The sequence below is a fragment of the Mirounga angustirostris genome, unplaced genomic scaffold (assembly GCF_029215605.1).
Source record: "Mirounga angustirostris isolate CCGP_5_RB_7025 unplaced genomic scaffold, mMirAng1.0.hap1 SCAF_12, whole genome shotgun sequence".
In the NCBI taxonomy this organism is placed as follows: Eukaryota; Metazoa; Chordata; class Mammalia; order Carnivora; family Phocidae; genus Mirounga; species Mirounga angustirostris.
Genome location: NW_026991720.1, coordinates 43,376,641 through 43,393,520, shown reverse-complemented (window position 1 = coordinate 43,393,520; position 16,880 = coordinate 43,376,641). Strand labels below are relative to the sequence as shown.

At 35.5% G+C, this 16,880-nt stretch overlaps 1 protein-coding gene across 12 annotated transcripts in view; it reads left to right on the top strand.

Annotated features, from left to right (window-relative positions):
- BBS9 (Bardet-Biedl syndrome 9) overlaps positions 1 to 16,880 on the top strand; it is a 452,171-nt gene that overhangs the window by 175,363 nt on the left and 259,928 nt on the right. For 10 of the 12 annotated variants that reach the window (XR_010406428.1, XR_010406427.1, XM_064575077.1 and 7 more), the window contains 5 exons: positions 136 to 212; positions 3,324 to 3,377; positions 10,412 to 10,514; positions 12,598 to 12,702; positions 15,128 to 15,142. Coding sequence is in view for 10 of the 12 variants with exons in the window: in XM_064575077.1 (XP_064431147.1) it covers positions 136 to 212; positions 3,324 to 3,377; positions 10,412 to 10,514; positions 12,598 to 12,702; positions 15,128 to 15,142 (354 nt within the window). In the remaining 2 variants the exon portion in view is untranslated. The remainder of the gene's footprint in view (positions 1 to 135; positions 213 to 3,323; positions 3,378 to 10,411; positions 10,515 to 12,597; positions 12,703 to 15,127; positions 15,143 to 16,880) is intronic. The other 2 variants (XM_064575072.1, XM_064575075.1) reach the window with 1 other exon arrangement.

The window sequence follows — 16,880 nt, the reverse complement described above, 5'->3', positions numbered from 1 at the left end:
CATTAGTTTTTTTCAAGTTGTGAGTATGTTTATGGGGTTGTTTTTTGATATATGATATAGAAAAACCTTTTTTAAAAAACTGTATGCAGCAGGTTTACCTTATGATTAAATATTGTTTTTCTTTTTAAATTACAGGTATTTGGCCCATGACAGAGAGAGAAGATGATTTGAAAGTTTCTGCCATGGTTTCTCCTAACTTCGATTCAGTGTCTGTAGGTATATTCGCAGACTTTAAAAGGGTTCAGGATAGTGCTGGACTCTGCTGATTTGGGATCAATATGTATTGGTTTAAATTTTTAGTCCCCAGATAGAAACTTTAGGGAGGATAACAACTTTTAGTCTTTATTACTTTCTAGAAAAAACATTTCCAATCTCTTATTAGTTCCTTAGGTAGGATTTTGGTCTAAAAAAAGGAGCGGATGGGGCAATAGTAGAAGAGGTTTTCCCCATTATTCTGAATCTACTTAAAAAAAAAAAAACTTTTTCAGTACCAGAATATTGAGGTAATCATAATCCAGGTGAATAATACCCTACAAGATTTTTGTTGAAGGTTCACTGAGATAGTGTTGTGGGGTAGAGGGAGATGGGGGTGGGGAGGGTGGTGTCTGTGTGTGTTATTTAACAATAAACAGTTGGGCAGTTGGGCCAGGAATTATTTTTTCCTGCCGTTTGTATCTGTGTGACCCAGGGCAGGGTATTTTATTTTCTTAGTCTCAATTTTTCTCATCTGTAAAATGGGAATAAGAATCTACTTTGTTGCATTGTTATGATAACAATATCAGCATCATCATCATCAAATTACATTTTAGTTCTTTTAGCATTATCATCACCACCACCACCACCACCACCACCACCATACCCTGCATTCCACTGCTTGTCTCGTCCACTGCCATATCTTTAGTGTCTATCACATAATGAGTGCTCAGTATTTTTGCTTCATAAATGAATGGAGATGAGAAACAGGAAGGATGAAAGAGGGACTGTCCTTGGTCATGTTGCCCCATCTCCTTGTTTAGTTTTCTGTAAGCACTTGTTACATTATAATTGGTTATGTCTCACTGCCTGCAGTTTGGGCAAAAATCTATTAAGCTTATCTGTGTCTGAATCAGAAGTTGATCAGTTTTGGCAAGTGATCAAATTCACTGGTTTTTACTATATTTGGAGTTCATGTCATGTAATTTTACCTGGGAAATGACTTCGATATTTAGGTATCAGAGCATAATATAGTAAGTACTTGTCCTAAGTTTTCAAAGATTAATCTTGGTATAAAGAGCCAACCCAAGCTGTGATAAAAATCACGTTAACTTTGCCATAATATAGTAAGTTGGGCATACTTAAAAAAAAGTACTATATATGAAAGAAACATTCACTCAGCTGAGTCACATAGTAGAGGCACTGTTTAAAACATTGGCCATTCAGCACACACCATTTCTCACTCTACCTGAAGGGTGTAGTCTGAGTGGAACATTTTTGCTTAGTTAGCTGACAAATGTACACACATTTTCTTGCCTTGGAAATGATTCTTATTTTCCTTTGGGCAACTTATATAATTTTTTCTAGGTTCTCTTAAACATAAGCTGTTTGGAAGGAGGAATTCCCTTTCTGTTCTTTAGCAACTTTTGATCTTTGTAGGAAAAGGCCTTGTGTAATAGCACTATATTGTAATGTATATTTCCCTATTGGGAACTCAGAGTGCTGTTTCCTCTTAACTAGGTGTCTCTTTCCAGCTTCATTTTCCCAGTCTTACTATTTTTTCCTTCTTAAGATATTCCTGAGAGTATCATATTCATCCCATTAGAACACACCAACCCAACGATTTATATGGCTATGGTGCCATGGTGTCTTTGTGTAGCTATTTCTCTCTGGCTATAATTTTATCTTCCCAAAGGACTGCTGTCCTTGAAGTACCTAGGTGTTTAAACATGGATTGAAAAGAGCAGGAAACAGGAGATGTTGGTTTCTCTTATAGATCTGTGGACAGGTAAATGTAAAACATTTCCTGGATTTTAGGTTCTGCTAGAGCGAAAAGCCTGGTTTAGCATTTTATTTTGTCATTATTATGAAAGCACACATCTAAAAAATAATATAATTTATATTAGAGTGAGGTCTTTTATAGATGAGACAAGCATTGCTGTCCTATCTTCTGGATTGAGGTGGATCAGAGTTCATATATCGTTTTCTGTGGAGTCGTATATAATAGAATATGAATCTCCCAACTCTTACTTATGCTGGTACCCAGTATATTATAGCCATCCCTGTTGCTTAGAAGTGGCTTAGTTTTTCTTAGTAAAAAAAAAATTCAAATAAGTTAACTAAAAGCACAATGGATCTATTCATTGGTTGGATTAGTGATTTTATGATCTTAATTGTTCCCTAATAATGGGTATTATGGAAGATTATGTTACCCCTTGGTCTTATTCTGTCATAGAGTGAGCATTTTTTCCTCTCAGTCCATCACTCTAATAAGTAAATTATAACTTATAAGGAAATGTTTGCTGTATTATATTATGCTCTGAATTCTTTAAGGGGTAGGATCAAGTAACCCAGGCTGATGTTCAAAGAGTGACCTAGTTTATGATATGAGCTAGTAAAAAAATACACTTCTACTTTTATTTTCTAGGTGTAAGGCCACTCAAGCTTTGTATCATTAGTTACATGTCTTAGATACATATTATTAATCAGAATACCTTTGGCAAGTTGAAAATATAAGGACCTTAAAGGATAGCATAATGCTTATCTGAGAAGTACAAGGAGGCTTTCTTCAATATAATATAAAGAACTAGTTAATAGAATTAATTGGTTTCAATATTTTTAAAAAATTTATTTATTTATTTTTTAAGATTTTATTTATTTATTCATGAGAGACAGACAGAGAGAGAGAGAGAGGCAGAGGGAGAAGCAGGCTCCCAAGGAGCAGGGAGCCCGATGCGGGACTCAATCCCAGGACCCTGGGATCATGACCTGAGCTGAAGGCAGACGCTTAACCATCTGAGCCATCCAGGCGCCCCCAAATTTTTTTATTTAAATTCTATTAGTTTCAACATTTAAGTAAATTTGTCAAGAGAGTATTTTAATAATAAAATATGTGCCCTTTTTTTTTCCATTTTGGAAAAGGTTTTTATTAGCTATGACTTTCCAGCTGAAGGTATTCAAAAAGCCACATTGACCCTTTTAGTCTGTCATTAGATTGATAAGTCCTTTATGGTTAGTTCCCTATTTTGGTGGTGGGAAGTATATATTGCACCCATTGTGTTTACTCATGGATAGACATGTAATTTGCAACCATTCTTTCCTTCCTTCTCTTCTCAATTCTGTTTTTACAGCAAGCTACTGATGTTGAAGTGGGAACTGACCTTGTCCCTTCAGTCACAGTTAAGGTATTGTACCATGGTTCTAGACTGTATTGTGCAAACAGTATTACACATTTCATCACATCTGCCACTGTTGTCATCCTACGACTGGCTTATGGAAATGTAAAACAAGCACTTGAAATTTATGCATTTCCCTCAGCCTTGGGTAGCAAGGATAACCTTTATTGTTTCCTACAAATATAAAACTGATAATTGCATTTGTAGCAATGTTATGTAATATAAATAATTTTTATGGGTTATGCTTAACCATTACGTTTAAATGATCTAGGGTCTTTTTTCTAGAAACAAAATTAACATTTTAAATATGTTGGAGGAATTGTGTCATCACCATTTATGATAGACTAACCAGTTGATTGCAGCATCATATATATAGGGGAATTATATGAATGCTAATATCTTTCTTCTATCTATAATTATGTGTATATTTGAGAAGAATTTCTGCTCATCTACCTGCCATAACGTTAACTTTAAATGGATGTATTTATAGCAAGAAAATATTAAATGAAGAAGCCACAAAGTAGAGTAATGACAAATTGATAGTCCTAAAAAAATAGAATATGAAGGATGTGGTTTTGGTTAAAATTTTTAGTCCTGTCATTTAGAATTTTAGAACTAGAACTCAAATGTAGAACCCTCTTAAGGCATTTAGATTAAAGTGCGGTAAGCAGTCAGCACGTTATTAAGCTGAAAATATTTATCACTGCCCAGACCTTGGAGCCAGGAAAAGTTGTGGACCTTGGCGATTTGCTTAGTTAAAACTTGGACAGGACTTTATATTTTCTTAGATTATGGGTTGCTGTCCTTGGAGGAGCTTGACAGGGCACCAGGCTTTACCAATTGTGTTCGCTTACACTGGACCCAGCGGGTGGCCCAAGTGTGGGGATCTTTGGTAGAAGTTGAAGGGAGCCCAATCTTGTAACAGTTTCCTAAGCTAATTTTTTTGGATTCTTGCCACTGGAAACAAGGGTGGTCTTTCCCAGTTCTCCCTCCCCCCATCCAATCAAAGGCTCTATCTCATTAATACCTCTGAGTCTGGAAAAGCAGTAGTGGCAAGAAATCAAACACTTAAGAAAAAACGAAAAAACAAAAAACCACTGCAGAGTTCCAGGAATGATCTATAGACTTTTGTGTAGAGAAACCTCTTTTTTATCTATCTACCGATACTGTTCAGCCACACACACATAATAATTCAGGAGCACACTATAAATTGCAAAAAGAAATCCTGTACTTAAACCAAGTAACATTGCTCATGCTAATTCCCACCCCCCACCAACTGCTCGTTATTGCTATAAGTAAATACACCTTTCTCACCTATGCAGTTCTTAGGCTTTCATGTGTAATAATAGCCATCTTAAAATGATGGCATGACACTACTGGAAAATTCTCCCTCATTAATGGAATTTTTATATTTGAGAATGACTAAGTCTCAGCTCTCTTCCTTACTGCCATTATTAAGAGCATGAGAAAGAATGCAACACACAAGGGTTGCATAAAATCAGCTGGACTTGTACAGCAGACACAATGACTTCCTGATTCTGTCGGACGGTTTCTATACAAATTTTGCTATAAATCTCTTCTTATAGCCTTTTATAACAACAGCAGCCAAGATATATAACCATGCAAGTTTCCATTATAATAAATCCTGTTAATTGAGAAAATTTTTCCATCCGTTCCAAGTGAATGAAGATGTGGCTACCATGAGTATGTGTGCATGATGCGTGACCATCTATTCCAGGCAACTAAGGCAGAGTGGTTGTTCATACCTGGCCTTTGGAGTCATATTTATATATCTAGGATAAAAATTTGGTATTATATTTCCTAAGGATCATATTTCATTTTGTTAGAACCAGAAAACAGCATGGAAAATTCTTATATTAATGTTTTATGTTTTCCCCTTAATATTCTGTACTTATTTTTCTCTTAAAATATGAGGTTTATGATCTAGCCAAGTCTTTAACTCTTTTTTTTTTTTTTTTTTTTTGGCTCAAACACAAGTCTTCTTTGTTTTCCTCTAGTTATTTTCATCACACATCTCCTTGGTTCACATTTGAAAATGCCTAGGCCATTGTTGGGGTTTAATAAATCTGTGCATGAGAGCTATCATGATTTTACACAGTGTAAAATTGTGTGATCGTTGTCTAAGTACACATTGTTATGCCAGGTGGAGTCAGAATGTCTGTTCTTTTTTTTTTTTTAAGATTTTATTTGAGAAAGAGAGAGCATGAGCGGGAGGGGGAGGGGTAGAGGGAGAGGGAGAATCAGGGGGGCTCAATGCTGGGCTCCATACGGGGCTCCATCCCAGGACCCTGGGATCATAACCTGAGCCACAGGCAGATGCTTCACCAACTGAGTCACCCAGGCGGTCCAGAATGTATGTTCTCTTATAAGTAGCTTATTACTACTTTAAAGATTTTTCATTTTCACTTTTAAAACTAAGCTCTTATGATATATTCATGGTGATAGTTTTCAGTTCTCTTGCACATATTGGCTTATTGGTCTTGGACATGTTATTTAACTTCTCTGAACCTCTTTTTTTAAACTGTAAAATGAGGATACTTTTTAATTGCAGGGTTGTTTTGAGACTTAACACAGTTTATTAAGAGAATGGACTCTGGGTTCTGGCAGACAGAAGTTAAATTGTGGTTCTTTCACTTATAATCAGAGTGGCCTTGGGCAAATTATTTAGCTTCTCTGAACCACAGTTTTCTCTTCTATAAAATGATGTATAGTGATAGTCCCTGTTTCATGATGTTGTGAAGATTAAATGAGATAATGCACACAAATAATTTATTCGCATGGTTCCATGAATATAAAATGCCGTTAATGGTTATCATTAATATTATTAATTTTATTTAAAAATATATGTATAGACTAGCATTATATTATTATTTATAGTAAAATATTTAAGTTGTATCCTGTTTATTCAGTGGGCCTGGCATAATTTCTTACCATAATTACCATCAAGATTTTACTAAAAATTTTTTGCTTATAATGATCAGACATCATGAAGGAAGCTTTGCTTGTGGTATGCAGATTCCCCTCATGTATTCCCAGGGCTTATAAAGTAAAAATTGAGGATTCATTGTTCATTTGCTGTGTTTATTGTATTTATTTGCATCAATAGTTATCCTTTCAAATTTTATTTTGCAAGTCAAAATTTTTGTGTTTAACTTATTTTTTAAGTTGTATAGACTACCCACATCATTTAAAATGAATGCAAGATACTTCCTGAATCTAATTATATGTATATAATGTTTCTGGGCCAGTTGCGTATTCCTGTATATTGTTTCTTTCTCTATAGTATGTGTGTGTATGTATATATTATATATATATGAATATATATGTAAAATATATATTAAGGAATAGGTGATACATGCCTTTTCCTTAAGAGAAATTTGAAAACTACTTTTTTTTCTTTTTTTTTTTATTCTTATGTTAATCCCCATACATTACATCATTAGTTTTAGATGTAGTGTTCCATGATTCATTGTTTGTGCATAACACCCAGTGCTCCATGCAGAATATGCCCTCCTCAATACCCATCACCAGGCTAACCCATCCTCCCACCCCCCTCCCCTCTAGAACCCTCAGTTTGTTTTTCAGAGTCCATTGTCTCTCATGGTTCGTCTACCCCTCCGATTTCCCCCCCTTCATTCTTCCCCTCCTGCTACCTTCTTCTTCCTTTTTTTTTTTTTTCTTAACATATATTGCATTACTTGTTTCAGAGGTACAGATCTGAGATTCAACAGTCTTGCACGATTTGCAGCGCTTACCAGAGCACATACCCTCCCCAGTGTCTATCACCCAGTCACCCCATCCCTCCCACCCCACCCCCCACTCCAGCAACCCTCAGTTTGGAAAACTACTTTTCTTAAAAATAGGTGTACCCTTGCCCTATGTGAGTTAGTAATGACATGTATCTGTGTCATATACTAGAATCTAATAACTAGACTGTAAGTTGCTCTACAGCAAAGGTGCCATATAGAAGAGTGCTTCTTAACTCTGGTAGTACATAGGTATCTGGGGAGCTAGGAAAAAAAAAAAACAATACCCAGAACTACCCTGAGAGATTGTGATTCAGTTGGTATACCAACCCTACCTGGGCAGTTGACTGTGGTTGAGTCTGGCTTACCATACCAACCACGTGGATGAACTCATCCAAATGAGACTGTTCAAAGGTTGGGACTTTTAGGACACAAAAGTCCAAAGAGAGAACATGCGCAATGAAAGTAAGATCTTTAAGCTTTTTCTTTGATAGCCTGAAAAATGATGCCCCTTAGCACTGTGACCCAGTAAAAATCCACAGGCCTGATGGTTTCTGCTGATGTTCCTCCTTAGGGGGAGTGAGAGAAGTCCTGGCCTTCTTTACCCATACCTGTCCTACTTCCCAGTCACACTGTTAACCTAGAGTTCTTAGCTTTTGATTCTAATATGGGAGGGTTTTCTTAGCGTCACCATATAAGAGCACCAGTTTAGAAATGCAACCAGCTGAGATACGCGGCAGTCAATATTGCCACTCTTTGATATTTTCTAGAATTAGATCTGTCATGTGTTTTTGTGTTAAGCCATGGAATAAAATGTGGTGCTTTGATATGTATCTAGGCTAGTAAATATCACCCAGTAAGGAAATCTTTAGAGAATAATTAATTTATGCAAAAGGTGGTATGCAGATACTAGATAAGATAATCCCGTTGCCACATCTATACATGAAAAGAAAATGAATACATATTTCATGATGTAATTATTCACCAAGTGCAGGGCAGATTTTTCCTTTGTTTTTTTTTTAATGTGTTTATTTATTTAAAAAAATTTTTTTAAGAAGATTTTATTTATTTATTTGACAGAGAGATAGAGAGAGAGTACAAGTAGGCAGAGAGGCAGGCAGAGGGAGAGGGAGAAGCAGGCTTCCCGCTGAGCAGGGAGCCCAATGCAGAGCTTGATACCAGGACCCTGGGATCATGACCCGAGCCGAAGGCAGCCGCTTAACCAACTGAGCCACCCAGGTGCCCCTCTTTAAAAAATTTTTAAATTAACATATAAAGTATTATTTGTTTCAGAGGTACAGGTCTGTGATTCATCAGTCTTAAACAATTCACAGTGCTCACCATAGCACGTATCCTTTCCAATGTCCATCACCCAGCCACCCCATCCCTCCCACCTCCCTCCCCTCCAGCAACCCTCAGTTTGTTTCCTGAGATTAAGAGTCTCTTATGGTTTGTCTCCCTCTCTGGTTTCGTCCTGTTTCATTTTTCCCTCCCTTCCCCTATGATCCTCTGTCTTGTTTCTCAAATTCCACATATCAGTGAGATCATATGATAATTGCCTTTCTCTGATTGACTTATTTCGCTTAGCATAATACCCTCTAGTTCTGTCCACGTTGTTGCAAACGGCAAGATTTCATTTTTTGATGGCTGCATAATATTCCATTGTGTGTGTGTGTGTGTGTGTGTGTGTGTGTGTGTATACACCGCTTCTTTATCCATTCATCTGTTGATGGACCTCTTGGCTCTTTTCCATAGTTTGACTATTGTGGACATTGCTGCTAAAAGCATATCAGACTCAACACCCAAAGAACAAATAATCCAATCAAGAAATGGGCAGAAGACATGAACAGACATTTTTCCAAAGAAGACATCCAAATGGCCCACAGACACATGAAAAAGTGCTCAACATCGCTCGGCATCAGGGAAATCCAAATCAAAACCTCAATGAGATACCACCTCACAGCAGTCAGAATGGCTAAAATTAACAAGTCAGGAAATGACAGATGTTGGTGAGGATGCGGAGAAAGGGAAACCCTCCTACACTGTTGGTGGGAATGCAAGCTGGTGCAGCCACTCTGGAAAACTATATGGAGGTTCCTCAAAAAGTGGAAAATAGAGCTACCCTATGACTCAGCAATTGCACTACTGGGTATTTACCCCAAAGATACAAATGTAGTGATCCGAAGGGGCATGTGCACCCCAGTGTTTATAGCAGCAATGTCCTTTGCTTTTGATAGAACATTTTTTATATCTTTATTGAGATATAATTCATATACCATACAATTTACTCATATAAAGAGTTCAGTTCAGTGATTTTTACTATATTTGCAGAGTTGTGGAACCATAACCAGAATTTAATTTTAGAACATTTTTGTCCCCCTTTAAAGTAACCACATGCTCCCTTTCCTCTTCCATCATCCACCCCTCCCCCGTTCCCATCCCTCAGCAACTTCTATTTTCTGTCTCTATAGATTTGCCTATTCTGGACATTTCATATAAATGGAATCATACAATATGTGGTTCTTTGTGACTGGCTTCTACCCCTTAGCACAATGTTTTTAAGGTTTACCCATGTTGTAGCACGTGCCAGTACTTCATTTCTTTTGATTACTGAATACGCTGAATACTATTTCATTGTAAGGATATACCATATTTTGCTTATCTGTTCATCAGTTGATGGACATTTGGGTTGTTTTTACTTTTGGCTATTGTGAAGAATGCTGCTATGAAATCTGTGTACAAGATTTTGGGGGGACGTATGTTTTCATTTCTCTTGGCATGGAATTGTGAGGTCATATGGTAAATTTATGTTTAATTTTTTAAGAAACTATTTTCTTGCATGGCTATACCATTTTACATTCCCATCAGCAATGTATGAGGTGTTTTTCCTCACATTCTTGCTAACACCTATTTTGTGTCTGTTCTTTTGATTATAGCATTTTAGATGTGTAGTAGTATCTCATTGTGGTTTTAACTTCTATTTCATAGTGATTAAAGATATTGAGCATGTTTTCATGTGCTTGTTTGGCCATTTCTATATCTCCTTTGGAGGAAAGTCTGTTTAACTCCTTTGTCCAGTTTCTAACGGTAGAAAGTACCACTTACCTACTTACCAGTTAATCTACTATTTATGTTACATGTTATGTTTTGCCACTACTCATTTTTTCTCAGATAATGTTTCCTAATTATTTGCTAATGATTTTTTACATACTTTTGCTATCCTATCAATTTGGATAAAATGTAATTTTCTATTAATAACAATTTCTGTTTCCTTAGGTCACATTGCAGAATCGACTGGCGCTGCAAAAAGCCAAATTATCAGTCTATGTGCAACCACCTTTAGTATTGACCTGTGATCAGTTCACCTTTGAATTTATGGGTAGGTGTTCTGTTTTGGCTTAAAGTCTATCATGGTGTGAGGTTTTCTTTTAATTAAAAGAAATTTTTTTTTGGTTAGTATGTTTACTTCATGGCTGTATTTCTTGTCTGAATAGTGAGGCTGGTATCTTTCTAAAATCAATGATTGTGTTGTTTTGCTTATATTTCCCCTCTAAACATCAAGCATGAATGATACTTTTTTTAAAAAATAGCAATATTCAGTGAATGGTCATTGAGCTGAAGTAATTATAGATTTTCAAGTGCTTTCCTTAACTAGATGGGCCTGTAATTGTAGTTAAATACTATAATTTGGAAGGCTTTCTTTATTGGTGTTTCTCTAGTGAGCTGTTTATTGAATCAGTTATGTGTGAAGAAAGAATATTGGTTTTGGAGTCTGGCCTGAATTTGAATTCTGGCTCTGACACTTACTCGATGTGTAACCTTCAGCAAGCTACTTTAGTAATTACTTGGAACCTCAATTTCTTTTAATCTGCAGAAAGGGGATAGTGATATCTGTCTTGCAGGGCTGTTTTGCAGATTTAATTAGAAAATGAAGCTATGGAAGATACCTGTAATAATGCCTAAAATAGTAGACAGGTCATAAATGGCCACTCTTGGTAAGATTTCTTTGCACAGAATCTCTCATGTCCTATCATTTGCATCCCAGTTGTCATTAGTCCCATCAAAATGATTTCGGCTTTATCTTTCTAGCCTTTTTCTTTCTTTGTTTACTGCTGCTGTTCAGCTGGTCATTCTGTATCTTATTCATGACATCAAGAACCTATTTCTCTCTTTCGCCTTTGTATTATCAACCCTTACTTGAGTGCGCCTGGCAGATAGGAGGAATTCAATAAAATATTAATTGAAACATTGAATGAATGGTTGAATGGTTGAAGTAACTTTGTAGTGATGCCCAATCATTGGATTCTCACTTTATTTTCTAATTTTTTTTCATGGTACTTCCAATTTGTCTTTTTTTTTTAATTATTATTTTTATATATTTTTTTATTTTATTTTATTATGTTAATCACCATACATTACATCATTAGTTTTTGATGTAGTGTTCCGTGATTCACTGTTTGCACACAACACCCAGTGCTCCATGCAGAACGTGCCTCTTTAATACCCATCACCAGGCTAACCCATCCCCCCACCCTCCTCCCCTCTAGAACCCTCAGTTTGTTTCTCAGAGTCCATAGTCTCTCATGGTTGGTCTCCCCTCCGATTTCCGCCCCTTCATTTTTCCCCTCCTACTACCTTTTTTTTTTTTTTTTAACATATAATGTATTATTTGTTTCAGAGGTGCAGGTCTGTGATTGAACAGTCTTACACCATTCACAGCACTCACCATAGTACATTCCCTCCCCGATGTCTATCACCCAGCCACCCCATCCCTCCTACTCCCCACCACTCCAGGGTATTATGCTAAGTGAAATAAGTCAGTCAGAGAAAGACATGTATGATATGATCTCACTGATATGAGGAATTCTTAATCTCAGGAAACCAATTTGTCTTTCTAAAACACCTTCTGAACAATTTATTTTTCCAGTTAAAAACCTCTTAAGACTGCCTAACACAGGTTGGAGGTCAAATACATGAATGTAGAAGTCTATGTACAATCTGCAAAGTCGTTACAGTTATAGTTACATCCTTATGCAGTCCCCCCTCCCATTTTCTCCTGCAGTCTGTATTCTCGCCATGATAAACTGTACTAATCCCTGTTCCCAGATTCTCTTGCCTTTTTCTGTACATATTTCTCTGATCATGCTGCCTATTCATCTGACTAAAGAGAAGCAGTGATGTAGAATATGGGCACCCTTGTTCTGAAGTCAGTTTCCAGTTCTTTATTAGCTGTATGACCTTGGGCAAGCTTCTTAATCTCTCTGTAGCCAGTTTCCTCATGCACAAAAGTTGGGGACAATAATAGTACACACCTTACTGGGTTATTGTGAGGATTAAATAAATTAATCCATGTAAAGTGCTTAGGATACTAGCTGGCATGTAGTGTATGCATAATTTTAACTGTTGTTAATAATAATTGTCCAAGATTTTGTAACTTAATATTACTTTTACATTGCTTATAGCACCAGAGATGAGTAGAACAGTATCCTTTTCTGTTTATCTGAAAGGGAGTTATACACCACCTCAATTGGAAGGAAATGCTGTTGTTTCTTATTCCAGACCATCAGGTAAGCACACAATTGTTCACAGATTTATAAGCCTAATTACTCCTTTTAAAATATTGGGGTTATGAGTTAAATATTTAAGTGTTTAAGACTGAAAAACACATTGTAAAATATTACTAAATGGAAAAATAATTCTTTCCTAGTGTTAAATAAAATTATATGTCCAAATTACTGTTATGTGTTATGAATTATTAGAGATAAGTCTATTTAGCTGATTTCCACATATAATGTTTGATTCTGTCTTCTCAATTAATAGCAAATATGATATATTTTTATTCACACTCAAAGAATGGTATTAGACTTCACTTATCTGAACAAAGAAGAAAAGCCTGGGGCGCCTGGGTGGCTCAGACGTTAAGCGTCTGCTTCAGCTCAGGTCATGATCCCGGGGTCCTGGGATCGAGCCCCGCATCAGGCTCTCTGCTCGGCGGGAAGCCTGCTTCTCCCTCTCCCACTCCCCCTGCTTGTGTTCCCTCTCTCGCTGTGTCTCTGTCAAATAAATAAATAAAATCTTTAAAAAAAAAAAAGAAGAAAAGCCTTGTGTGAATTAGTGAAAAAGACTATTATGAAATGCTCTAATATAAAGCAGTATTCAGAGTTTCAGACACTGTTTTAATGACTAAATAAAACTCTTTAGTATCATACGTGTTAAAATATTTAAGAACAGATTTACTAAAATTTGATCTGTGCTTTTTCATGGAACTCTTTTTAAATTAAAAAAGTTATCTTCAGTCCAGTTGAGATTCAGTTAGTGGTAAATTTCAACTTCGTTTGGTCAAATTTTATAGTTTGTTTTTTTCCCCGTGCAGTGAATTTTTCATATTAACTGTTTGACAATCTGTTTATTGGTAGAATATGAATAATTAGTCATTGCTTTTTTTTTCAATGTTTTAACATAGTGTAACTGACAATAGGATATTTTAGCAATGTTGCATTTGTGTTTTTTAAACATTTCTGTACAGATTTTTTAGTTCTAAAAGTTTTAGAGATGCCTTGATTATCTTTTTCTTTTCTGTTGATGTCCACTTTGTATATTTAGCAATGTTTTTTAATAATTATAGTTTTAATTTTGTCTAAGTGAATTTTCTGGCTTAAGCATTGACAACCCTATACTCTAAGATAATTTTATAACTTTAATACATATTTTCAAAATCTACTTCTTCTGCTTTGTAAGTTATTTTGCTTTAAGTTGTTAAAAAAATTCATTATTAACCAGAATTGACCATTTTAATCATTTATCTATATTTTCAAAATTTGAAGTTATGTAAATATTTTATGTTTAAATGACTTTGAGGAAGCTGGCTTCAGAAAGAAATACAAAACTTCCATAAGGCATCAAAGAGAGATAGATTTCTTTAGTTGGATATTTCTGAAAAGAACATTGAAAGTTTTAATGTTATTTTAATTTTGAGTTGTGAAATAAAAAGGAAAGAAATATTTGGCTAAAAGCTCTAGATCATTTATCATTAATTGAACGTCTCAATAATCATAGGCACTTTTACACTTTTTATCCTTGTTACACTGTTGATGCCTTAATTCAACTAAGTATTTCATTTGTTTTCAGGGAAAGGGGTGACACTGGTTGAATATGAATTTAAAATAGAGAAATGGGTTACATAGCAAGTGGACAAAATACTTTAAAAATATGTTATAAAGTTGTAAAATCAGTCTGGGATCTTATGGTTATACATACCATTTTTAACTATTATGCTTTCCTATAGACAGAATTTAAAAGATTATAAATTATTGCTAAACCAAAGAGCATAGCATTAATTAGTTGAAAGTTAATTAGAAATTAAAATGTAAAAAAATGTCTATAAAAATAAAGGAATACCAAGACAAGCCAAAACAAAAAGACATTATAATATAAGCGAGAGTAACTGGAAATATTGTGTATTTGGCATTTCCCTCAAATTTTTTTCCCAACAATTCATTTAATCCTCTTGATGTCATTTACATATTGAGTCTGGTTTGCTCTTGGTCTAGATCATATACCTTATGTCTTTTTTTTTTGCCACATTTACACTGGATTAACACACTGTCATTGACTTCTGAGAATGAATGTACAAATATATTGTTAGATTTCACTTATTCATGTTATATTCTTCAGTTGTGAATTGACTTATTTTTATTGGGGGCCATTTAAATCATCTGAGAGAATCTAAAAAATTTTAATTTATATATATATTTTTAAATTTTATTTTATTATGTTATGTTAATCACCATACATTACATCGTTACGAGTTTTTGATGTAGTGATCCATGATTCATTGTTTGCATATAATACCCAGTGCTCCATTCAATACGTGCCCTCTTTAATTTATATTTTTAAGCAGATGTGTATTAAATTTGTGTTGTAATTTTACCACAAATAATTTGTTGCATTCTTTCTCCCCTATCCTTTTTTTGCATTGCCTCTGATGGATAGATCGAAATCCTGATGGTAAGTGAAAAGATAATTTAGAACAAAATGAATTTCAGAATTGAAATTTGGTCAGTGAATTGAACTGGTATTATACCATGAATGAACTATTTTTATAGACTGCTATTTTAACTATAGGAACTTCTTTAGGATGATTCAGTGCCTTCATGGAGAGGATCATAAATGTTTCCTCGCACAGAGACTTTTCATTCATTATTAGTTGTTTCAGAGTCATGAAAAAGAATGAAGCTCCATGACTTTTTAAAAAAAAAAAAATCAAAAGTGTCATTGACCACTTATATCTGTAAGTTATTGGTGATTTACTCATATGCTCTGCTATCTTATTTTACTTAAAATAAAGACAGAATAAGGAAAAATGGTGTTCGTCACTGAATTCTCATTGTCTGTTTTCTTTTTCTTTCTATTTTTTTAATTTTATTTTTTTTAAGATTTTATTTATTTATTTGAGAGAGAATGAGAGAGAGCATGAGGTAGGGAGGGTCAGAGGGAGAAGCAGACTCCCCGCCGAGCAAGGAGCCCGATGCGGGACTCGATCCCGGGACTCCAGGATCATGACCTGAGCTGAAGGCAGTTGCTTAACCAACTGAGCCACCCAGGCGCCCTCTATTTTTTTTTTTTAATTGATTGAGGGCTGGGGTAAAGTGGTCAAAATGTCACTAGGGTATAGAAAGGATAGGCCCTGTGGGGTCTTTTTGATCATGCTAGTGGTTTTGATGTTTATTCTGTGACCAAAGAGCAGCCACTAAATGGTTTTAAGTATGTCATGAAGTGCATGGATGTGAACATGCACACACATGCTTTTGCCCCAGAAAGGACAGGAACAGATTTGTATTTTGGAAAGATCACTCTGACTCAATGTGGAGAACTGCTTTTGAAGCCAAATTGCCTGTCAGAAGTGCAGCTGGAGGTTATTGCGGTGGAGTAGAGTAGAGGTGATGGAGATGGGGCAGATACCTATTCAGGCTTCAGCTCAGTAGCAGTGAACACCTCTGTTGCAGAGATCTTCACATCTGAGTACCATCTCTAGTCAAAGGGATCAGGGTTCTTAGAGAAAAGGCTGTTGCCAGGTCTGGAGAAGGGAAAATAAGAGAGCCTGTTCTATATTGTTGGGTCAGAGAGCAAAGAAGTGGTCAAGAGAAATGATCACAGTACCTCACAATGATTCAGAAACCGGTGGAGGAGTTTCCACTGGCTAGATATGGGACATTTTGAGCATCAAAATCATAATAATGATAATTTATTATAATATGTTGAAGACAGAGATAGAATCTGTGAGTACAGTGATAAAATAAAGGCACGTATAGAGGGAAAACTCTGCAAAAGGAGGTCAGCTAATAAGTGTAGAATGGGTGATAGAATTAGAGAATCATTCTCTAAATCTTTGTAATAATTAGTTCAGGAAAGATTCATCAATGGACACTAAATTCATTGGAATAATAGAATATTCAGTCTCAAAACATTACCTCAGAGATTACTTTTTAATTACAAGGAGAAAACAGTATCTCTACAGGAGTGGTTTGGTAATACCACCATAACCAAGTGATCAGTGTTAGCGTCCTTAGTATCAGCACAAACTGACATTATATACGACCTGTACTGATGCACATGTCTTTTGAGACATACAAATTGTCTGTTTTCTATGTGTCCGAATAGATCCGCTGCTCTCTCTAATCAGAGCACTATGAGTACTTATTCTGTGGGCCTATTTCTTTTTTTTTTTTTTTTAAAGATTTTATTT